General features: G+C 48.6%; 1 protein-coding gene across 1 annotated transcript in view; it reads left to right on the forward strand.

The window, feature by feature from the left end:
* The first annotated feature begins 9,876 nt into the window (after positions 1-9,876).
* Positions 9,877-17,856, forward strand: part of LOC144167758 (oxytocin receptor-like) — a 52,343-nt gene continuing 44,363 nt past the window's right edge. Inside the window, exon 1 of the mRNA XM_077696939.1 lies at positions 9,877-11,735. Within this exon, the coding sequence (XP_077553065.1) occupies positions 10,712-11,735 (1,024 nt within the window). The 5' untranslated portion in view covers positions 9,877-10,711. The remainder of the gene's footprint in view (positions 11,736-17,856) is intronic.

The raw sequence follows: 17,856 nt of genomic DNA on the forward strand, positions 1-17,856 counted from the left end.
GGCTTCGCTTTTTACGCGTTTGCTCGGCCTGTTGTCGTTGTTTTTTTCTCGGTCCGTCGCGGTCAGTCTGCCTATTCACCTTGTGGGAAGTGCACACCTGGTGTGGGTTTGGCGGTGTGCTTAAATAAGAGTTTTTTTTTTTAATGTGTAACCGTTACTTGACTAGGTTGGCGATAGCGTGCAGCCTGCTGGAGTCACCCAACGCGCACCCAGCCAGATATCGTACCATAAAAGCTTCCACAGCTGCTAACCTTTCGCTAACGCGTTCCACGCGTTTCTCAGCGCACACACGACCGAAATCATAAAGTACAGAGATATATTGAGGGCATTTCGTTTTATATAGCATGGAGAAGAGAAAAATAAACAAGAAGAAGCACTTTGCGCACACTGCTTCATATAGTGCATCAGAAAAAAAAACAAGAAGAAACACTCGGTGTGTGTGGTCAATTGCCAATGGTTTACAACACGTTTCATAGCACGAATATAGTAAAAAAAACAGAAAAATGAGCATGCTTCAGAAATGGCGCCCGCAGTCTTGCTTCTGTGGAACCAGTGTCGCTGAAGCACGGATAGAGATTCTATAGAAAGTGGCTGCAGTGAGTCTGGTGCTGAGGTTGTAGGTTATAGTCGACATCGGCAGGCAGCTCCGCGAGAAACCTAGCCAAAAGAAGCTTTTTCGAGAAATAATAGGCTTTCAGATTTTGTGAAACTTTATTGCATCGTATTGTCAGCGAACACGTCGTATACGATGGTGTTTATTGCGTGCAGGGGAGCAAGGCCGGCAGCCGCCCGGTAAAGGCAATTTCTTTTCACCAGGTTCCCATCGCTTCGGTACGAGGGCAGTGGCACAAGAAGGTATCCCGAAGATAAATGCGGTTAGCACCATAGCCATTTATCGGAGCTGGCTGTAATACCCTACTTTGCCATTTGTTCGGCTTGTAAGCCACCACGAAGAAGCTCCTACAAGCGTAGGGGCGGCTCCAGCAGGATGAAAACACCGCAGCCGCTAAAGAGGTTGCGCCGATCAGTCCTCTCTTCAGTGAAAAAAAAAAAAAAAATATATATATATATATATATATAAACGTTGTTTCCGCGCAAGAATGACGGCGCTTTCAAGCCCAGAATGGCCATGGTAGAGCTGCTCTACACAAATAAGTTTGTGAGTGTTTAAATGAACGAAAATGCTGAAAAATAAATAATGCTGGTCTAACTGGCAAATTGTGGTAGCAGTGGGGTTTACTTGTGTACGCTGAATATTTACTAGCTAAGAGGGTCTAGACTAAACCGTCAATTCTCTGTGCTGACCGGTATTACAGGTACTGATTGGTGCAATAGTTATTTATGGGCACGACCACTACATTTTACGCGGGCAGTCGCAGAGAGGAGAGAGAGAGAGAGAGAGAGAAAGAAAGAGAGAGCATATATATATATATATATATATATATATATATATATATATATATATATATATATATATATATATATATATATATATATATATATATATATATATATATATATATATATATATATATAAAGTAAGAAACCTCGGTAACAGCAACAGCGGAGGGTTTATTTCGACGTTTCGACTTCGAGACAAGTCTTCTTGTCTCCTGTAGAAGACTTGTCTCGAAGTCGAAACGTCGAAATAAACCCTCCGCTGTTGCTGTTACCGAGGTTTCTTACTTTGTGTTCACCACGCCTTCGGCCCCATCGCCAGCATGCCAGTTATATATATATATATATATATATATATATATATATATATATATAAGATAAACGGTTCGGCTAGTGAAGGTTAAATAGTAAAAAGGGGCGCAATAGAAAACATAACAAGTTTACTTCGAAAATATAACTTTACATCGACGTTTCGGACGGGGACCGCCCTTTATCAAGAGGACGGTCCCCGGGCGAGACCAGCCGAGATCACACTGGAAGAGATCAACGCAGCGAGCTAGGAAGGCAGCGCTGTTCGCAGGCGTGGGGTCCGACAACCGGCAACCACGAGGGAATGGCCAGAGGCAAACAGCAGAGACCAGCCACGGCGGGGATGGCTGCAGGGCTGACTCACCCCAGCGGTGCGGCGCCACCATGGGAAGCTGTTGCAGCGCTGACTCACCCTAGCGGTGTGGCGCCCCCGTGGGAAGCTGTTGCAGTGCAGACTCACCCCAGCGGTGCGGCGCCACCGTGGGAAGCTGTTGCAGCGCTGACTCACCCCAGCGGGGCGGCGCCACCGTAGGAAGCTGTTGCAGCGCTGACTCACCCCAGCGGTGCGGCGCCATCGCGGGAGTTCCCGTTGGGCCCGAATGACCAGAGACAAGTACCGCAAAGAGGAGAGACATTTCCTAACCATCGCAAGTCCATCTGTGCAGACATCACCAAGGAGTTCGTGTCCACATCACCCGAGTCGAGCAACAAGGAAAAGCGGCAAGCGGCTTTCCACCAGACCGAGCACCCAAGCTCGGCGAGCCCGGAGGCGCCACCTCGACCTGCCGCAGTGCAGCCAACAGAGGTAAATGGCAATGCACTGGTATTCTGGTCATCCTACCACCCAGGGGCACCCTCTGCTCCGACCCTGACGCAACTAATCAAGAAACGCCAGTCGAAAGTGCGGCGAGACTCGTCGCATCCTGGCCGGCAGCAGTGCAAAAACCCGCAGGCGGACCAGTGTACAGAGTACTACAGACCAATTGTCACCACAGTGCTCAAAACGCCCGCGGAAAGCTCGGCGAAGACGAGAAATGCAGAAGCAGAGCCAAGATTCCACATCAACAGCCTTCGAGCACGCCGCACCCAACATGGACAAGATGGAAGGTGGGAGCATGGGGCAGAAGGCACAAAAAGGGCCTCTTGCGAGCAACGATGAGCGCATGGTGAGCTGTTGGCCATTGGCTGCCCGAGAACAGGCGGCAAGCGTGGACAATGCACCTTTTAATACCGTCAAAGTAGCCGGCCTGAGCATACCTGCCCTGCTGGACACTGGAGCAACGGTTTCTGTGTTCGGAGACTTTGTCGGAGAATGGTGCTCTCCGAGGAAGATCAAATTCCGGCACGTACGCACCAGTATCAGAACAGCTTCAGACCAGGTCGTGCCGATTACAGCGGCAGCGAGACTGACGGTAATCGTTGATGGCCGCAAACACAGGCAGCGGCTTTTGTACCTTCCCGGTCTTTCCTGTCCAGCCATTCTGGGCCGCGATTTTATGGCCAGAACAGGGCTAGTGCTTGACGTGAAGGCCGGAAACTACCACTACGGGCCTGGAACGCCGCTAAACAGCTTTGCGGCAGGACCATCAGAATCGCTGTCAGGGTTGCTGACAGCGGAGACCACTGCGGGAAAGGTTGAAACTGGTTTGCAAACAATCTTGCTGTCGTTCGCCGGACCAGCGGAGGAACAATCACGGCTCGCAGCAGTACTAAAACCCTTCGCAGCCATGTTCATCAAAGCCCCTGGTACGGTGAACATTTTGGAGCACCGCATCGAGACGCGAGATGCGCGTCCACTACGGTTCAACCCGAGGCCCTTGAGCGTCCACAAGCAACCACAGCCGGACGGAGCCCTGCAGGAGATGGTAAATACAGGAGCGGTGAGGCCATCAAAAAGCCCTTGGGCATTTACGACAAGACAAGACCGGGGGACAAGAGCAGCTGCGGCCGCGGGCGGCCGCGAGCCACGACCATGCCACCCGGACAGCGAGGAGCAACCAGCGTCCGCGGCGGACGCTCTTCACCCGACGTCGGCACAAGTGACTGAAGACGTCGTCGTGAGTGTACAGCACCATGCTGTAACTTTCTGGACAAGCAGGGCGTCAACCGCTGCAATGTTTTCTTTACGCGCTTTCCGTGCTTGCTTGCTGTACTCCTTTTATATTGCTCCCAACTTGCTTTGTTTGTTTTTTCCTACCTTGGTTTTCCTGGAATAAACCGGTGATTTGTTCTCATGCGGATCGGCGTTACTTCGTCGGGCGGGTTCGGGCTCACGAACCCTTTATGCTCGAAGGGGGATCCTTCAATATATATACATAATGAATTAGGGCGCGGTGGACGCCACCCTGAGGATTGCGACGACTTCAGCCGCTTGAGTCACGAGCTCCATCTGGAGCTCATGGTCCAAGCGGCCCAACGCCTTCATCCACTGATCAGGGTAACTCAAGGCTGTCGCAGGTCCTTCCACAAGCGAAGCGAAGGTGCCGAGGTTGGGGATTAAATTTAGCATCCCCTTGCGGAGCGCACCGTCCTTACACAGCGATTTTTGGGCACACTGGCTCCCATTATCACCGGTTGCTATGGTCAGGTCGCTAAGCCGGCCGGGACTGCGTTTCGTTCGGAGTTAAGGAAATATGAAGTGTCAGCATGTTACTGTGAGCTTAATTTATGTCAGACATACTCCCTTTTCTGTCTGATTTTGCTGTCGCGCAGCAACAAAGTAACATACACCGTAAAAGTGTGATGCGGACGTCTTGAGTATTCTGCATGTAAATGCTGCGTCATAACAAGCTTCGTGCAACATAAAAAACGGGGTAGTAGCAAAGCATACGCAGTTGCATATAAAGGTAAATATAGCGGAATACGAGGGCGCGTCCTAATGTTTTGCAGAAACGTCCTGAGTTTGTATAAAGAAAGTAGAGAAGAAAGAAAGAGTCGACGTATAAGACGCAGTGCAGTGGCATTAGATGGGGCAGCGGTAATTTATTCTTGGTGTTAGTTCACAGGACCCGCGGTAATTCGCCTTCACGGGTCTCCGCCTGGTGTTGACGGACGATGAAATCGCAAGCTAACACAAGTCAGCAAAACATCTTCTTTTGGTTATTTGCTATGCCACAGAACAGCGTGTTGCAACGAACACGCAGCCTAAGCCCCATGTTTATTTACGTAAGTAAGTCGCGTGGCAGCATCGCACGTGCGACCGTCTAAATTCAATACGGAGCTTCGAGCCGGCTGATCTTAGGACCTAGGAGGTCTCTGGGGTTAGCGAGACCATCATGACGGTCAGCCAGACGTACGCGTTACCAAAAAGCAAAAAAAAAAAGATGTCTTTTACACGGATTCAAAAATAAAATCTAAGCTTATACATTTAAAATTCAATTTTGGTAACTAGCTGTAATCAGGCGTCACGCAAAAAAGTAATTGCTTTTGCTTCTTTATTCTAAAACGACTTTATGCTCTGTTTACGTAAAGCTACAAAACCTGTTTTGGTACAAAGAATAAATTTTTGTTCGGACTAACGCCTCAGCAAGTGTAATAGAGACTTCCCCCGGAAAATGCTGTTTTCGGCACACTGTCTCGTTTTCTCGCGGAAAGGCAACCGGTGGGGAAAGCTTCCGCTAGTATATGATAGTATATAATCGGAATAAAATTACGCAATTGTTATTTTTAAAGTGACCTGGATGTTGCAGGTTACTAGTTATTACGACAGTTTCGAACAAGTCTGGTTAGTAAAACGCGTTGCGTGAAAAAGCATGAGGAGTCTATATCCACTTGTGAAGATAGAAAGCTGCCGTCCCAGCTCTTTGGGTACATCCCATTTGATGAATTGAAAATGATCTCTTATTTCTTTAAAGCGTCGTTATCGTTCATCATGACCTGGTCATAGTTAACTATGTGTGTGGACTTATTAGGGGTGTGCGTAGCCACATAGGGGCTTGGCCTGTCGGCGTCTCATATCGTGCTCGTCTGCTGTCGTCGTCGTATCATGTAGTCACGGACCTAAAACACCGGGATACTGGTTTTCCAAAGCCCCGCGCTAGAACTTAACGCATGTAAAAGAACACACCGGGGCACACGTTTTCCAACGCCTCGCTTTAGAACGCTTCGTGCTTCAAAGACATGAGACTTACAGCAAAGCTTTATACCTCTACCCCCAACGATTTCGTATCCGTGGCATAAACGCCAAGGCACCATTAATACACTTATACAGTGCATGCTTTGCCCCTCCCCAGGTTTCACGTTACGGTTTCATCTCCGCGGGCAAAAACACACAGGCGCCAAGAATACACTTATACACTGCATGCTTCGCCCCAATCCAGGTTTCATGTTAGTGGAGATGGCCTCGGATTTTCTTTAACACGAAAGTGTTTTATTCAGGGATGTACAAACATTTGACTGACGTCACTTCCGTCACGGTAAAAAAGAAAAGACAACCCGCTTGGGGTTGTCTTTAACTTTAACCATGTGTCCGAGAATGCTCACCTACAACAGTTTCGCCATCCAAGTCTTACACGTGAGTGCAAGCTTCCCTGAATGCTTTACGTAAAAAACTATGCCCAAGTCGCGCCCGGACTGCGCCCTTCGCTCAGTGTTTCGTGTTGGATTTTCATAGTTTCTATTCGCACAATGGCGCTGTTGACGTGGCCGCTGCTGTTCATATCGTCGTTGCTTATGGGCAAGCTCTTCTTCAGTATGCATTATTTGGAGACATGCATGCAATAGAGAATACGGTGTTCATTTACACACAGAACTCGACATCTTCCTCTATGTGACTGATTGACAGGCTTCACACACCGACAGGACGGTGTTGCCCGGCAATGCGCTTGTCATGCTTTCTCTGTGGCCTTGAATGACGGGCTCCACACACAACCGACGTAGTTTTGTAAGGTGGGCGCTGAGCGGTCTTGTTCTTAAAGTGAAAGAGTAGTGATAATAGTCTGCTATCGTTATTTGAACGAGCGGATGAAAAGACAATGGCGCAGAAAGCGTACGATAACCGTGTATCGAATGTTAGCAAACAGGTGCGACATTTTAGTGTGCTTCGTAGGGTAGCATGATGATCTGTTGATGAAGATTCGTTGCACTTACGTATTGACCTTTTTCAGTTACAACCGAGTGCTTTGAAATTGCCTGAGGTCAGATTCAAGGCGACAGTGTAGAGTGCCCCAGTACGGGAAAAACCGGCGTTGTTGCTGTCGTTGTTGTCCTACAAAACAGCCGCCGCAGTAAAGTAAAAAAAAAACATCTTAGTTCAAATTAGAATTAAACCTGCCCCCCCCCCCCCCCCCCCCCCCCCCCCGAGTAGGAGCCGAATGCGTTACCACCTCTTCACCTCAGCACGTTACTAGCGGCGGAACAATTAGTCAGCCCTGTGCGTGCCACGTTACAGGTGACCGCGATGGCACGTGAGCAGAACAGGTGCGCGCCAGTCACGAAGAGCTCCGATTCTGTGGGAGCTGTGGCCAGAAGTGTCGCCAGTCTGCCTGTAGAAGTAATTCGCACTAAAAGACGAAGAAACGAAAGGGAAGAACGGGATAGAGAAGAGAGACACTTTACTCAAGACCATCGCCTCCTGTATTTTTTCAATGCCGAACCCATCGCCTGTTTTCCAATGGAAGCGAGTGGGACGCCTGTTTCGCCCACATATCGTAAGGTGGAGCCCCGAGCTTAACTGGGACCACCCGACTGTAACTGAATTCGAGAGCGGCTTGTGTCTGGTTGCCAATGCAACTGATGCACGACATTGCCGAAGTAGCGGCGCTCTGGCCAGCGATAGCAAACTAACTCAGCGCAGTGGGGAAGCACGCTTTGGCAACGTTGCCGCTTTCCACCACGCGTCGTCCCAAGATAAACCAGTCACGTGGCTAAAGCGCTGGGAAGGCTAGCAATCGGGGAAGAGTGCCCGGAGTAGAAAGAAAGGGCTTGGTTGGCCGCTCGGGGCTGATGCGTGATGCGTTTGGCATTGAAAAAATACAGGAGGCGATGTAAAGAAGCAAACACCATGTAGCAGCAAACAAGTTTAGAGAGAGAGAGAGAGAGAGAGAGAGAGAGAGAGAGAGAGAGAGAGAGAGAGAGAGAGAGAGAGAGAGAGAGAGATACGTTTATTTGAGCTTTCTGAAGTGGAAGTGGTTCCAAGTTTTCGATAAGTACAGCGGAGGGAGCCATGATGGTTTAGAATCATGCCCACGACTCACGTCAAGATCCATGGAATAATAATTGAGGAGAATGGTAAAGCCTCAACGGCACTCAAAAAAGCTCGAGAACACCTCCGAAAAAATTATGAGAGTGATTAGAAGAATCCCAAATAAGAGAAGAGGGGTCAAAGAAGAGTAAGCCCTCAGGCTTGTCCAGGCCTTTGTTACTTCGAGTGAGAATCATCTCCTCAGCTCCCTACCTCAGTTTTTGAAAAACGAAAGAGACCAACTGGACACCGTCATTAGAAAAGCTACGAAGCTCGCGCTGGGAATTCCGATACACTCGTCTACGGAGAAGCTACTAGGGATAACCACGCATAATAAGGTCCCGAGCTAATCGAAGCGCACCTATCAAACCAAAAGGTGCGACTGAGCCAAACAAAAGCAGGAAGAGCTGTCCTAGCTAAAATAGGATGGCAAGTAGCTTATCGTCAAAACAATGTCCCTATACCATCCGCACGGGCCGAGACAGTGGATAGCAAACCACTATATCAAAAGTGAAGCCGGAGAGGAACGAAGGCTGACGAGATGACTGAGCCAAAGCCCTGAACGAGTCTCTAAGTAATGAAAAAAAAAAGTGATTTACAAAGACGCCTCCCACACAAGCACTGGATGAGAGCAACGATTGGAGTAACAGGAAGAGACGAGCTCATTACATGTGCTTCAGTCATTGCATCAAGCCCAGAAGAAGCGGAAGAAACAGCATTTGCCGTCGCATTGACCCAACCAACAATGACGAAAATAGTCATCGACTCCGAAAAAGCGTATAGGAACTTCAGGAAAGGGTGGGTGCCTATAGGGCAATGAGTATCCTCCAAAAGAAAGTGCCACAAAGCCACAAAATAAAGCTAATATGGGTCCCAACCCACTCTTCGATGGAGGGCAATAAATTTGGCCACCAACAGGCCCAAGAACTAATCATCCGGGCAGAGGGGCAGGAGCAGCATCCCATAACGAGCTGCAAAGACATTGTCAATCACTGTAAAGAAGGTAGGAAGCAATATCCGAAGCCACACCATTCTCCACGCCATTCTCTAAGCCACACCATTCTCCACCCATATCTATAAAACAAGTTCTACCCGGATAGATGCGAGAAAGAATGCCCCAACTGCAGCCCTCCAACACATAACAGGAGAGTGCAATTTTCCCGAGCTCACCTACCCCTTTCCCTCCTCTCCTCTCCTAACATCAACCCTGAGCGATCAACCTTGTTGTCCAGCCCCGCCCTGGAAGAACAGCTTACGCTGATCGCCTGGGTACAGGAGTACCGGAGATATATGGGGCCAGAGAAAAGCGTACCACCTCATCAAACGCCTTAACGGCACTAGAAGGCTCAATAACGGTTGTTCTTCTCTTTTCTTCTAGTAAAGCACGTAAACAGTCTTAAGCCCATCGAGCAGTTTATATCCCTTTCTTTGCTTTTAATGAAAAGTGCGATGTCTATTGTGATGTTCCGTATTATTCAGATTGAAGGTAGGTGTATTTTCAATAGCCAGAAAAAAGCGTCGCAGAAAATGGCCGAGAAATGAAGGGGAGTTGTGAGAGCATGAGTAAACAAGCGTTTCAAGGAGCCGACAGTCTGTAGGGCGTGTTCACCTAATTTGTGACTTTTCGCGCGAGTATTTATTTTTCATTTCTGTTTTTTTAACATTTCCCAATATTTTCTACGTGCTTGTGAAGAAGCCGGCGTACTCCAACTTGCTTCATCTCGTATTTCTCCCTTTTTTTCCCTCCCGTTACCGTGCCTTATGATTTGCACTGAAAACTGGAACGCTTCTTCTCGGCGTCTTTCACAGCCCGTACGGCGCCCAGTGTTTCCCCATGCCCTCAGTGGTTTGCCCAGCGGCCGCAGGATGGCGCTACCTGGCGGCGCTCGATGAGCGCATCCCACCAGGCGCCACTGAATGAAATTTGTATCCGAGCGCACGTTGATCCCATCGACGCTGTTGCGGCCCTTCGCAGAACGACGTCGGTCGAGTGTGCGGATAGAGCGGAGCCGAGCAGCGTGCGCTGACCGACGATTTGCGCGCCGACCAGGCGCGCACAGTGCACGTGCACCTTCGGAGTTTGCATCGGTGGCGGTGCGGTCTGAGACTGGCGCTGTGGATACCATTGCACATAAGTTCACTGTTTGTCGACTGAAACAGTCAAACTTTGTCTGAGTGTTGTTTGCGAACTTTTCACCGTAATTTTTAGCGAGCACGCATGGCAGGAGAATTGAGTGCGATTTGTGGGGACATTTGTTTTCTCTCCGAAAAAATTTCAATGGCCGCGAACTTTACGCGTCTCAGCTAAGAAACGACGTTTAGTAAATTGCACCCTTCAGGAAGAACCCGCTTATTATTTTTTCGCATGTTTGCCTCCATTTGCGGCTTGCAATATGTCATGCTCTGACATCTCATAGCTGGTCGCCGCGTCACTATTTGGTTGTTGCGACATTTCCCTACGAATCATGAAGGTAATATTTCTGGCCAACTGATGACGAGGAATGTTCGAAGGGCAATGGATCCGGGCTGAATTAAATTGTTGTGCTCGTACAGCTTCTTTAATCGTTTTTCTGGAACACTGACTTGCATACAAGGCGCTATTTCTCAAGTGTTTCTCACTATGACTGCTGGTTCCAACGTGCAAAGGAACTCAGTGCCTGAGGCTCTCTCCGTTTACGCATTCACAATGCTTCGCACGCACCACGCAGGACTCCCAGTATAGATCTTACTCGCCCCTGCGCAACGTTCAGGATGAAAATTACGATAGTCTCCAGGACATGTTACTGAATCACCGCGCGGCCGAGAAGAAAACGAGCGCTAGTCATGGAACAACGCATCGTCGAGCCGGACAATGACGCCTACGCTGAGGACCTTTTTTTCTCAACGTCGCTGCCCCCGGAAGACAGCAACCGTTACGGGGACGCCTCGGTCAACGCCACGGTTTGGGCGAGTGCGCGCGACGAGTCGCTCGCCCAGATCGAGATCGGCGTGCTGACGCTCATCTTCGCCTTCACCGTCGTCGGCAACGGCTGCGTGCTGGCGGCTCTCATGGTGCGCCGCTCCAAGCTGACGCGCATGTACTACTTCCTGCTGCACCTGTGCATCTCAGACCTGACCACGGCCTTCTTGACCGTCCTCCCGCAGCTGGGATGGGACGCCACGTACCGATTCCGCGGCGGAGACCTCGCCTGCAAGTCGGTCAAGTTCGGCCAGCTGCTGGGACCGTACCTGTCCTCCTACGTGCTCGTGGTGACGGCCGTCGACCGGTACCAGGCCATCTGCTTTCCCCTCTCCAACTGCTCCTGGACACCGACAAAGTCCAAGCTGCTCATCTCGCTCGCCTGGCTCGTCTCGCTGTCGTGCTGCGTGCCGCAGCTGTTCATCTTCAGCTACCAGGAGGTGTCGCCCGGAGTGCACGACTGCTGGGGCACCTACGTCGAGCCCTGGGGACTGCGCGCCTACGTCACGTGGTACGGCCTCTCGGTTTTCTTCGTGCCTCTCGTGGTGCTCACTTTCACGTACGTCTGCATCTGTCGCTCCATCTGGCACAACCTCCGACTCAAGAAGGAGAGTGCTCGGGGCATCGCCTCCGCCGAGTCCGCCCGGACAGTTCGACGAGCTTTCCGCTTCAAGGGCGCAGCGGCCGCTGCTGGCAGGGGCTACGCGGCCGCGGCTTTCCTGGCGCCTCGCAGTCATTCCGTGCGCGGCCTGTCCCACGCGAAGATCAAGACTGTCAAGATCACCGTCGTGGTCATCGTCTTGTACATAGTGTGCTCCTCGCCGTTCATCTGCGTCCAGTTGTGGATGTACTGGAGTCCGTACGCCGACATCACCGATGCATGGACAAGTAAGTTCGCTTTCTTTCCTTTGCCACGTGCTGGAAGCTGCGGGTTTCGCAGCACAGTAAGTCGCCTGCAAATATGGAAAGAAAGGAATGTTGAGACTGTAAAGGTGGGTTTTGATGTTTAATTCAAACTATTTGTCCGAAGCCACCTGTTGCAGTTTTAGCACAAGATAAACGTCACTGCTGCGGTAGGAAATCGACACTCGTGGGGCCGAGATTGTAGCGTCTTACCTTGGCGTTTGCTAAAATTCTAAGCGCGTATTGAAGGTACCGTACAGAGCTCATAATTATACCTTGTTTGTCAATGGTGTGGTTCAACGGATTGCTCTTGTAATTCGTGATGCAGCCGTATGTAAAGACACCGTATGTGGAGGGTTTTTGTGTTCCCGATATCGGGCGTTTCCATGTATGTTCGACAAGCACTGCGGCGCTTTCCAAGTTGTTCAAGTCATGCATAATACTGCGGTTCGTAAATAGTGCATGAAAGAGAAGTTGGAGACCCTTGTTCTCCATATCGGCGAATAGTTCTCGAAGAAAAAATAAATAATTTAATTCCCTACACCAAAAAGGTTACGTAGAATCTCATTTTTAATTAGGTTTTCAACTTTATTTACTAAGGGCTTACTATCTAATTTGGTTGACGAACTGCAAACTCCGAGCATTCCTCAAATAAGATATTGGCAGCTGGAGATGTGGCTGTCGCGATAGACATGACAAGGCTCAGTGCGCAGCTGAAACCCTGTACATAATTTAATGGCTCTTATGTGAGCCACAATAATTAGCAGGCAATTCAGAGAATGAATTATATTCGGCCTATAGTTTGTAGTGCTATAGGGTAAAAGAGCAAAAAAATATTTCTCGGGGATACTAAAGTCTGCTTACGCGCTTTGAAAGCGAAAGCCTGGGAATACTTATTAACAACTTCTGTGATCCAACATCGCATTGGCACTGCTTTCTTTCTTTAATCCGTCCGTCTTTATTCAATCCGAATGATTTAATCCGTCTTTTTTGCTACACCATGTATTCGTCTCTTTCACTGCTTTCGTTTATGTGTCTTACCGGGCCCTAATTACGCCAGCAAGCACGCTCACCCACTCCACAGCTCCCCTAGAATCAGGGTTCTGCGCGGCTAGTGTGTACCTGTTTACTCACTAGCGATCACGTTCAGTTGTCACACTGCATGCATTTTCCTACAGCGTTTACTTTTACGTTTCGAATTCATATATGTTTTGTGGAGTCCGAGAAGCAGGCACATGTGTTTTTCATTTAGTTACTTTTTACTCCAATGGTCATTTTTCTTGACTGAACAACAACAGCGCCTTTTTTTATGCAGAATGGGGCAGCTACTGCTTTCCCCTTAAAATTACAGAACAATTCTTATGATATGGTGAAAGGGAGATCATTAGTGTTGAAGTCTGGAATGGATAGGAGGGTATTACGTGCACCGCATGTGTTAGAGCTGCTTTTGGTGTAGACTGTCCACAGTCCATCGCCGTACGTATACGCACCGGTGAAATCTGCAGAACAAGTGTGTTGCGGAAGGGAGCGCGTTTCTTCTGTTCATGTAACGACGTGGTACGTATACGGTGGCTCATGTCCCGCGGTGCGTGTGTGTCCTCTCATTTTTTTTCTTTGCTACTCGCCTAATTGCTACCTGTGGAATTATCATGATCATTTTTTTTCGTGTAGTACTGAGCACTCGTCTCTAACACACGTATGTAAGTCGAAAGTCACAAACCATTTACGAGGATCACAATTAGTCAGCCGATATCGAGCTGTGTGGTAAACAATGAATAAGAAGAAGAAAAAAAGAGCTGTGGTTGTACAAGAGTTCTGTGTTCGTCCCAGATTCCGGAAGAGGCTGGTTCGAATCCCACCCAGCGTAAAATATGCCAAATATTTTAAACTAACTTAATTACTTCATTTATACGAGCTTCTTGGAAGAATGCGGCGTCATTTCCAGAATTTATTGGCCTGTCCACTTCTCATTCTAGTAGACGGCTTAATTCTACCATATTCTACCAACATAGTAACCAATGTTTTTGCAACAAACCTGGCAGAAAGACAAAACGGGTGCCCATTAATAACAGAGCAGCTAGAAATATTATTAGGAACAGGAATTAGAACAGGCAGAAAAAAAGGGTACAATAGCCCATATGGTTACAACAAATGCAACCAAAAGGCACTGATCAATAGAGAACGCAAAGCAAAAGCGATGGGCCACATAAGGTTCAAGAAGATCCGGACGCAACGAGCGACTTGTAGCACCGGTTAATAATGATCGCGCATTGTGATGCAATGCCGGACGCGTTCATTACCAGCCCTCCATGCGTTTAGCTGCGAAAGGAAAGATGGGGAGGAATAGCTCAGAAGCCGCAGTGTCCGTGCAGCGGGGCCTCTCGTGGTCTTCGTCGCGCACCTCGCCACAAGTCCGCATCGTTAGGGTACGCGCACCATGTTGATGTATCGTTCGGGGAAGCAGCGGCATATTGATGTTGCATCGCGTCGCGGAAGCGGAAGCAGGAAAAAAAAAAGAGAACACTCACTCACCAGGAAGCAGGATGACGGGATGATGGGGAAAACGTGTACACCTACCCGCAGCTTTGGCAGCTAAGGTGGAGGAACATAACGCTCATATAGCAGCCGCCAGAAAATCGCGATAGTGTTGTATATACGTACTTTGTGTTTGCCGTCCGTGCGCTTCACGCCATGGGAACGTGGGCGTGCGGTGGTCGTGGATTGGCTACATAGAAGTTCCTTGTTGCTGTGGCTTGGTATCGCGCCCGAGAGAAAGCTGCTCAATGTGCTCTGCGCTTTTCCGTATCGTTAGCTACAACCTATGGGCCGCTGCGAGAGGCAAGCGAGACAGGCCACGTCCGCCTTTAGTCTCAGCCTCCCCTTGGTTTTGCCAAGAAATAAAAATCAAATACTCAAATCAAAAAATAACGCTTGCAGTAATTGCGCATCAGCTAGCTGTTCGCCCCGCGTCTACAGGATGTACCAATATATAATTTAATACTATATGTATGTATGTATGTATGTATGTATGTATGTATGTATGTATGTATGTATGTATGTATGTATGTATGTATGTATGTATGTATGTATGTATGTATGTATGTATGTATGTATGTATGTATGTATGTATGTATGTATGCGATCTTGTTTTTGCATAGAACACTTTAAAAACGTTAATATATGAGTGTTGCCCCGGTTAATCTTCCTGAAGTGAGACCCCTATGTTTTCCCATAAATCTTTTGTGCGCGCAAGCTAACATTGAAAAGAAGAAAATGTAATAGAGGAGTCCTAAACAGGAAAGTGTTATTCTTGCTACCATCCCCTTCACGTTGCGGTTAAATAGGATAAAAATTGAGAAACGGATCGACTTTTGAAACGCCACCTGTCTTTCCTTTTCGGTTTTTACATTTTCTCCAGAGCCAGCGCTATGTTCTAGCTCGTCGCCCCAACTACTCCATGCCTTCCCCGTGTCCGAAGCGTCAAATTTAATGCAACCGACAGGACAACTCGTTCATTAAATTCACTTCGCTGCCGTTCCCAGTGCCGCTGAAGCCTCACCACACAAGGTTGCCTACTTGATGACTGTGACTACGCTCTGGCGCTTCCATAAATACTCCACCTTTGCAACGAGCGATTAATTTACGAGCCTCACGCAGGTAACAGAGGTGATCGCGAAACTTCCGGATCGCTTGTTTTCCATCCTGCCCTACAACTAATTTATTCGCCCCATTTTTTCCCCCTCCCACCCACAGCCCGCTTCGTGGGCGTTGCCCCGTGGGCGTGACTGCAATGAGGGCGAACGCCTGGGGCGTACCATAAAAAGAAAAGCAAACGGGAAGGCAGGGACTGCGTCCACGGGTGCCCCAGTACGTTCCTGCGCTGACCCACAATTCTTATACGTGCTGCAGTGGAGCCCTCACTTAGTGAGACATGCGTGTGGACTCCCGAGGGTGCTTCACGTGTGTTCTGCAGCCGCAACTCTGTGGTACTTTGTAGTAAAAAAATTAAAATAGTACGATAAAATTCTTCCTTTTAAACAAAAAATTTCGTAATAGTTGCGAAGAAGCCACACAAGGTTGGGTTTTACATGGAAAAGCGCAGTGTTCCGAAAAGCAGTTGTTTCCAAAAAGGAAGAGAAAAGTCCAGCGCTATAAAACCGGTGAATAACACTTAAAAATGCCGCGAGGTGCTGGCGACTCGCCTGAAACACATTAGGAGGAGTGCTTACAGAATTTAATGTTTCAGCGTGTGCGGGGAGAAGCCACTGTTCAAAATTACGAGCGCGATAAAATTGGGGCTACGTGTTAAAGCTCTTTCGTCCCGTGTATCAACTTATCTAAGTTTCTCAAGGAAATTTCTCTGTTTATCACGGCATCTTTGTTCCAGGAGAGTGCGAAATCTGCTGTTGCGCCAGTTAGTTTCACTCCGCCACTTGGTTGCAGTCACGTGTAAGCAGGCTGTTTATTCAAGTCAAAGGCAAAGTGCGGAGAAAAGAAGGACACTCAGCCCCTAACTGAGAAGACGATGTTTGCACTTTTGAACTTTTATTTATTTAAAGCAGGGTTGTTCCCTGCAGTGCAGGAGTGATAAATCCTATGGCCGTGCAGTAGAGGTTTTATGCGCGCGTCCATATAGCCACTTGGCAGGTTTTTCGTAGTGGAGCTTTTATGCACACCTCCACACAGCCATATAGCCACACATTCATACAGCCACATGGGCAAGTTTTTTGCAGTGGAGCTTTTATACACACGTCCATGTAGCTACATGGGCAAGTTTTTTTTTCGCGGTAACAGTATACGCCACGTTGTACAGTCACAGTGCTACAAAGCACTGAAGTGGAGAGGGACGAACTTTGAAATACAGAGGGGCATCTTGACTTCATCACCATCATCATCATAAGCCTGTTTGTGTCCACTGCAGGACGAAAGCCTCTCCCAAAGATTTCCAGCCACGCCTATCGAGTGCCAGCTGAGTGCATGTTTTCCCCCCAAATTTTCGTTCCTCATCTCGCCAACGATTTCTCGGCCGGTCCCGTTTGCGGTGTATTGGCAGCCAGTCTGTCAAACGGATGGTCCATCTTTTGTCCCTCATTCGCATTACGTGACCAGCCCATGCCCATTTCCTTCACTTAATTCGAATCAGAATGTCCTCCACCTTGGTCTGTTCCCTAACCCATGCGGCTGTTTTCCTGTCCCTCAACGTGACCCCTAGCACTCGGCGTTCCATGGCCCGTTGTGCCGATCTAAGTTTGGTTTCAAGTCGTTTGGTGGGACCCCAAGTAACTTATGTGCCGTTAAAGTTGCTCAGAATAAACCGCAAAAAGGATGATAAATGAGGCTAGTTGGCGGTGCTTCATCTGGAACTGCGCTGGATATAACCACGACGAAAGTGGACGACGAAAGTGGACGATATAGCGCATCGTCTCGTTCTCTTGTCGGTCACTTCGTCTCTTTTTTTTTTCCTCTCTCTTTTTTGCCCATTTCCCATTTCCCACGTGTGGGATAGCAAACTAGGCTCTAGCCAGGTTAACTTTCCTGCCTTTCTTCTACATTCTTCCTTCCTTCCTTCGTCGTAGCTGCACCCAGCGCGACTACAGATAAAATAATGAACACTGGCTGTCCTAAAATATACTTCGCGCAGAAAACAATAAATGCCTAAAGCAAGCAAGCAAGCAAGCAAGCAAGCAAACAAACAAACAAACAAACAAACAAAAAGATCGCCAGCTGCTACAGATCAACGCAGCTGGCGATCTCACCTTCTCCGACGTGGTCGTTCTTTCGGGCCGATGGTCCACAAGTGCACCCGGTGAAACCCTCCTTAATACGTTTCTGTGACATCCACGGCACACGGTTCTTATTACGAGGTAATATAAAACGGCACATAAAAGTACAAACTAGTTGTTGAGCTCTGGACGAAGAAGTTGACAGATGAAACACGAGCGACCCATTGGCTTTTCCAGGTAACTACAAAAAGGAGCCAACGATAATAACCTGGAAGACTAAATTAAGTTCATCCGGCGTCGGGGCGCCCTGGCAGCTTTCGTTGACAGCGACCGCCGGTGCTTGACGGAAGGGGCTGCCGACGGAGAAAAAGGACTCTCCCCGC

The sequence above is a fragment of the Haemaphysalis longicornis genome, unplaced genomic scaffold, assembly GCF_048455015.1.
Source record: "Haemaphysalis longicornis isolate Haplotype H1 unplaced genomic scaffold, Haemaphysalis longicornis Haplotype H1 scaffold_2, whole genome shotgun sequence".
In the NCBI taxonomy this organism is placed as follows: domain Eukaryota; kingdom Metazoa; phylum Arthropoda; class Arachnida; order Ixodida; family Ixodidae; genus Haemaphysalis; species Haemaphysalis longicornis.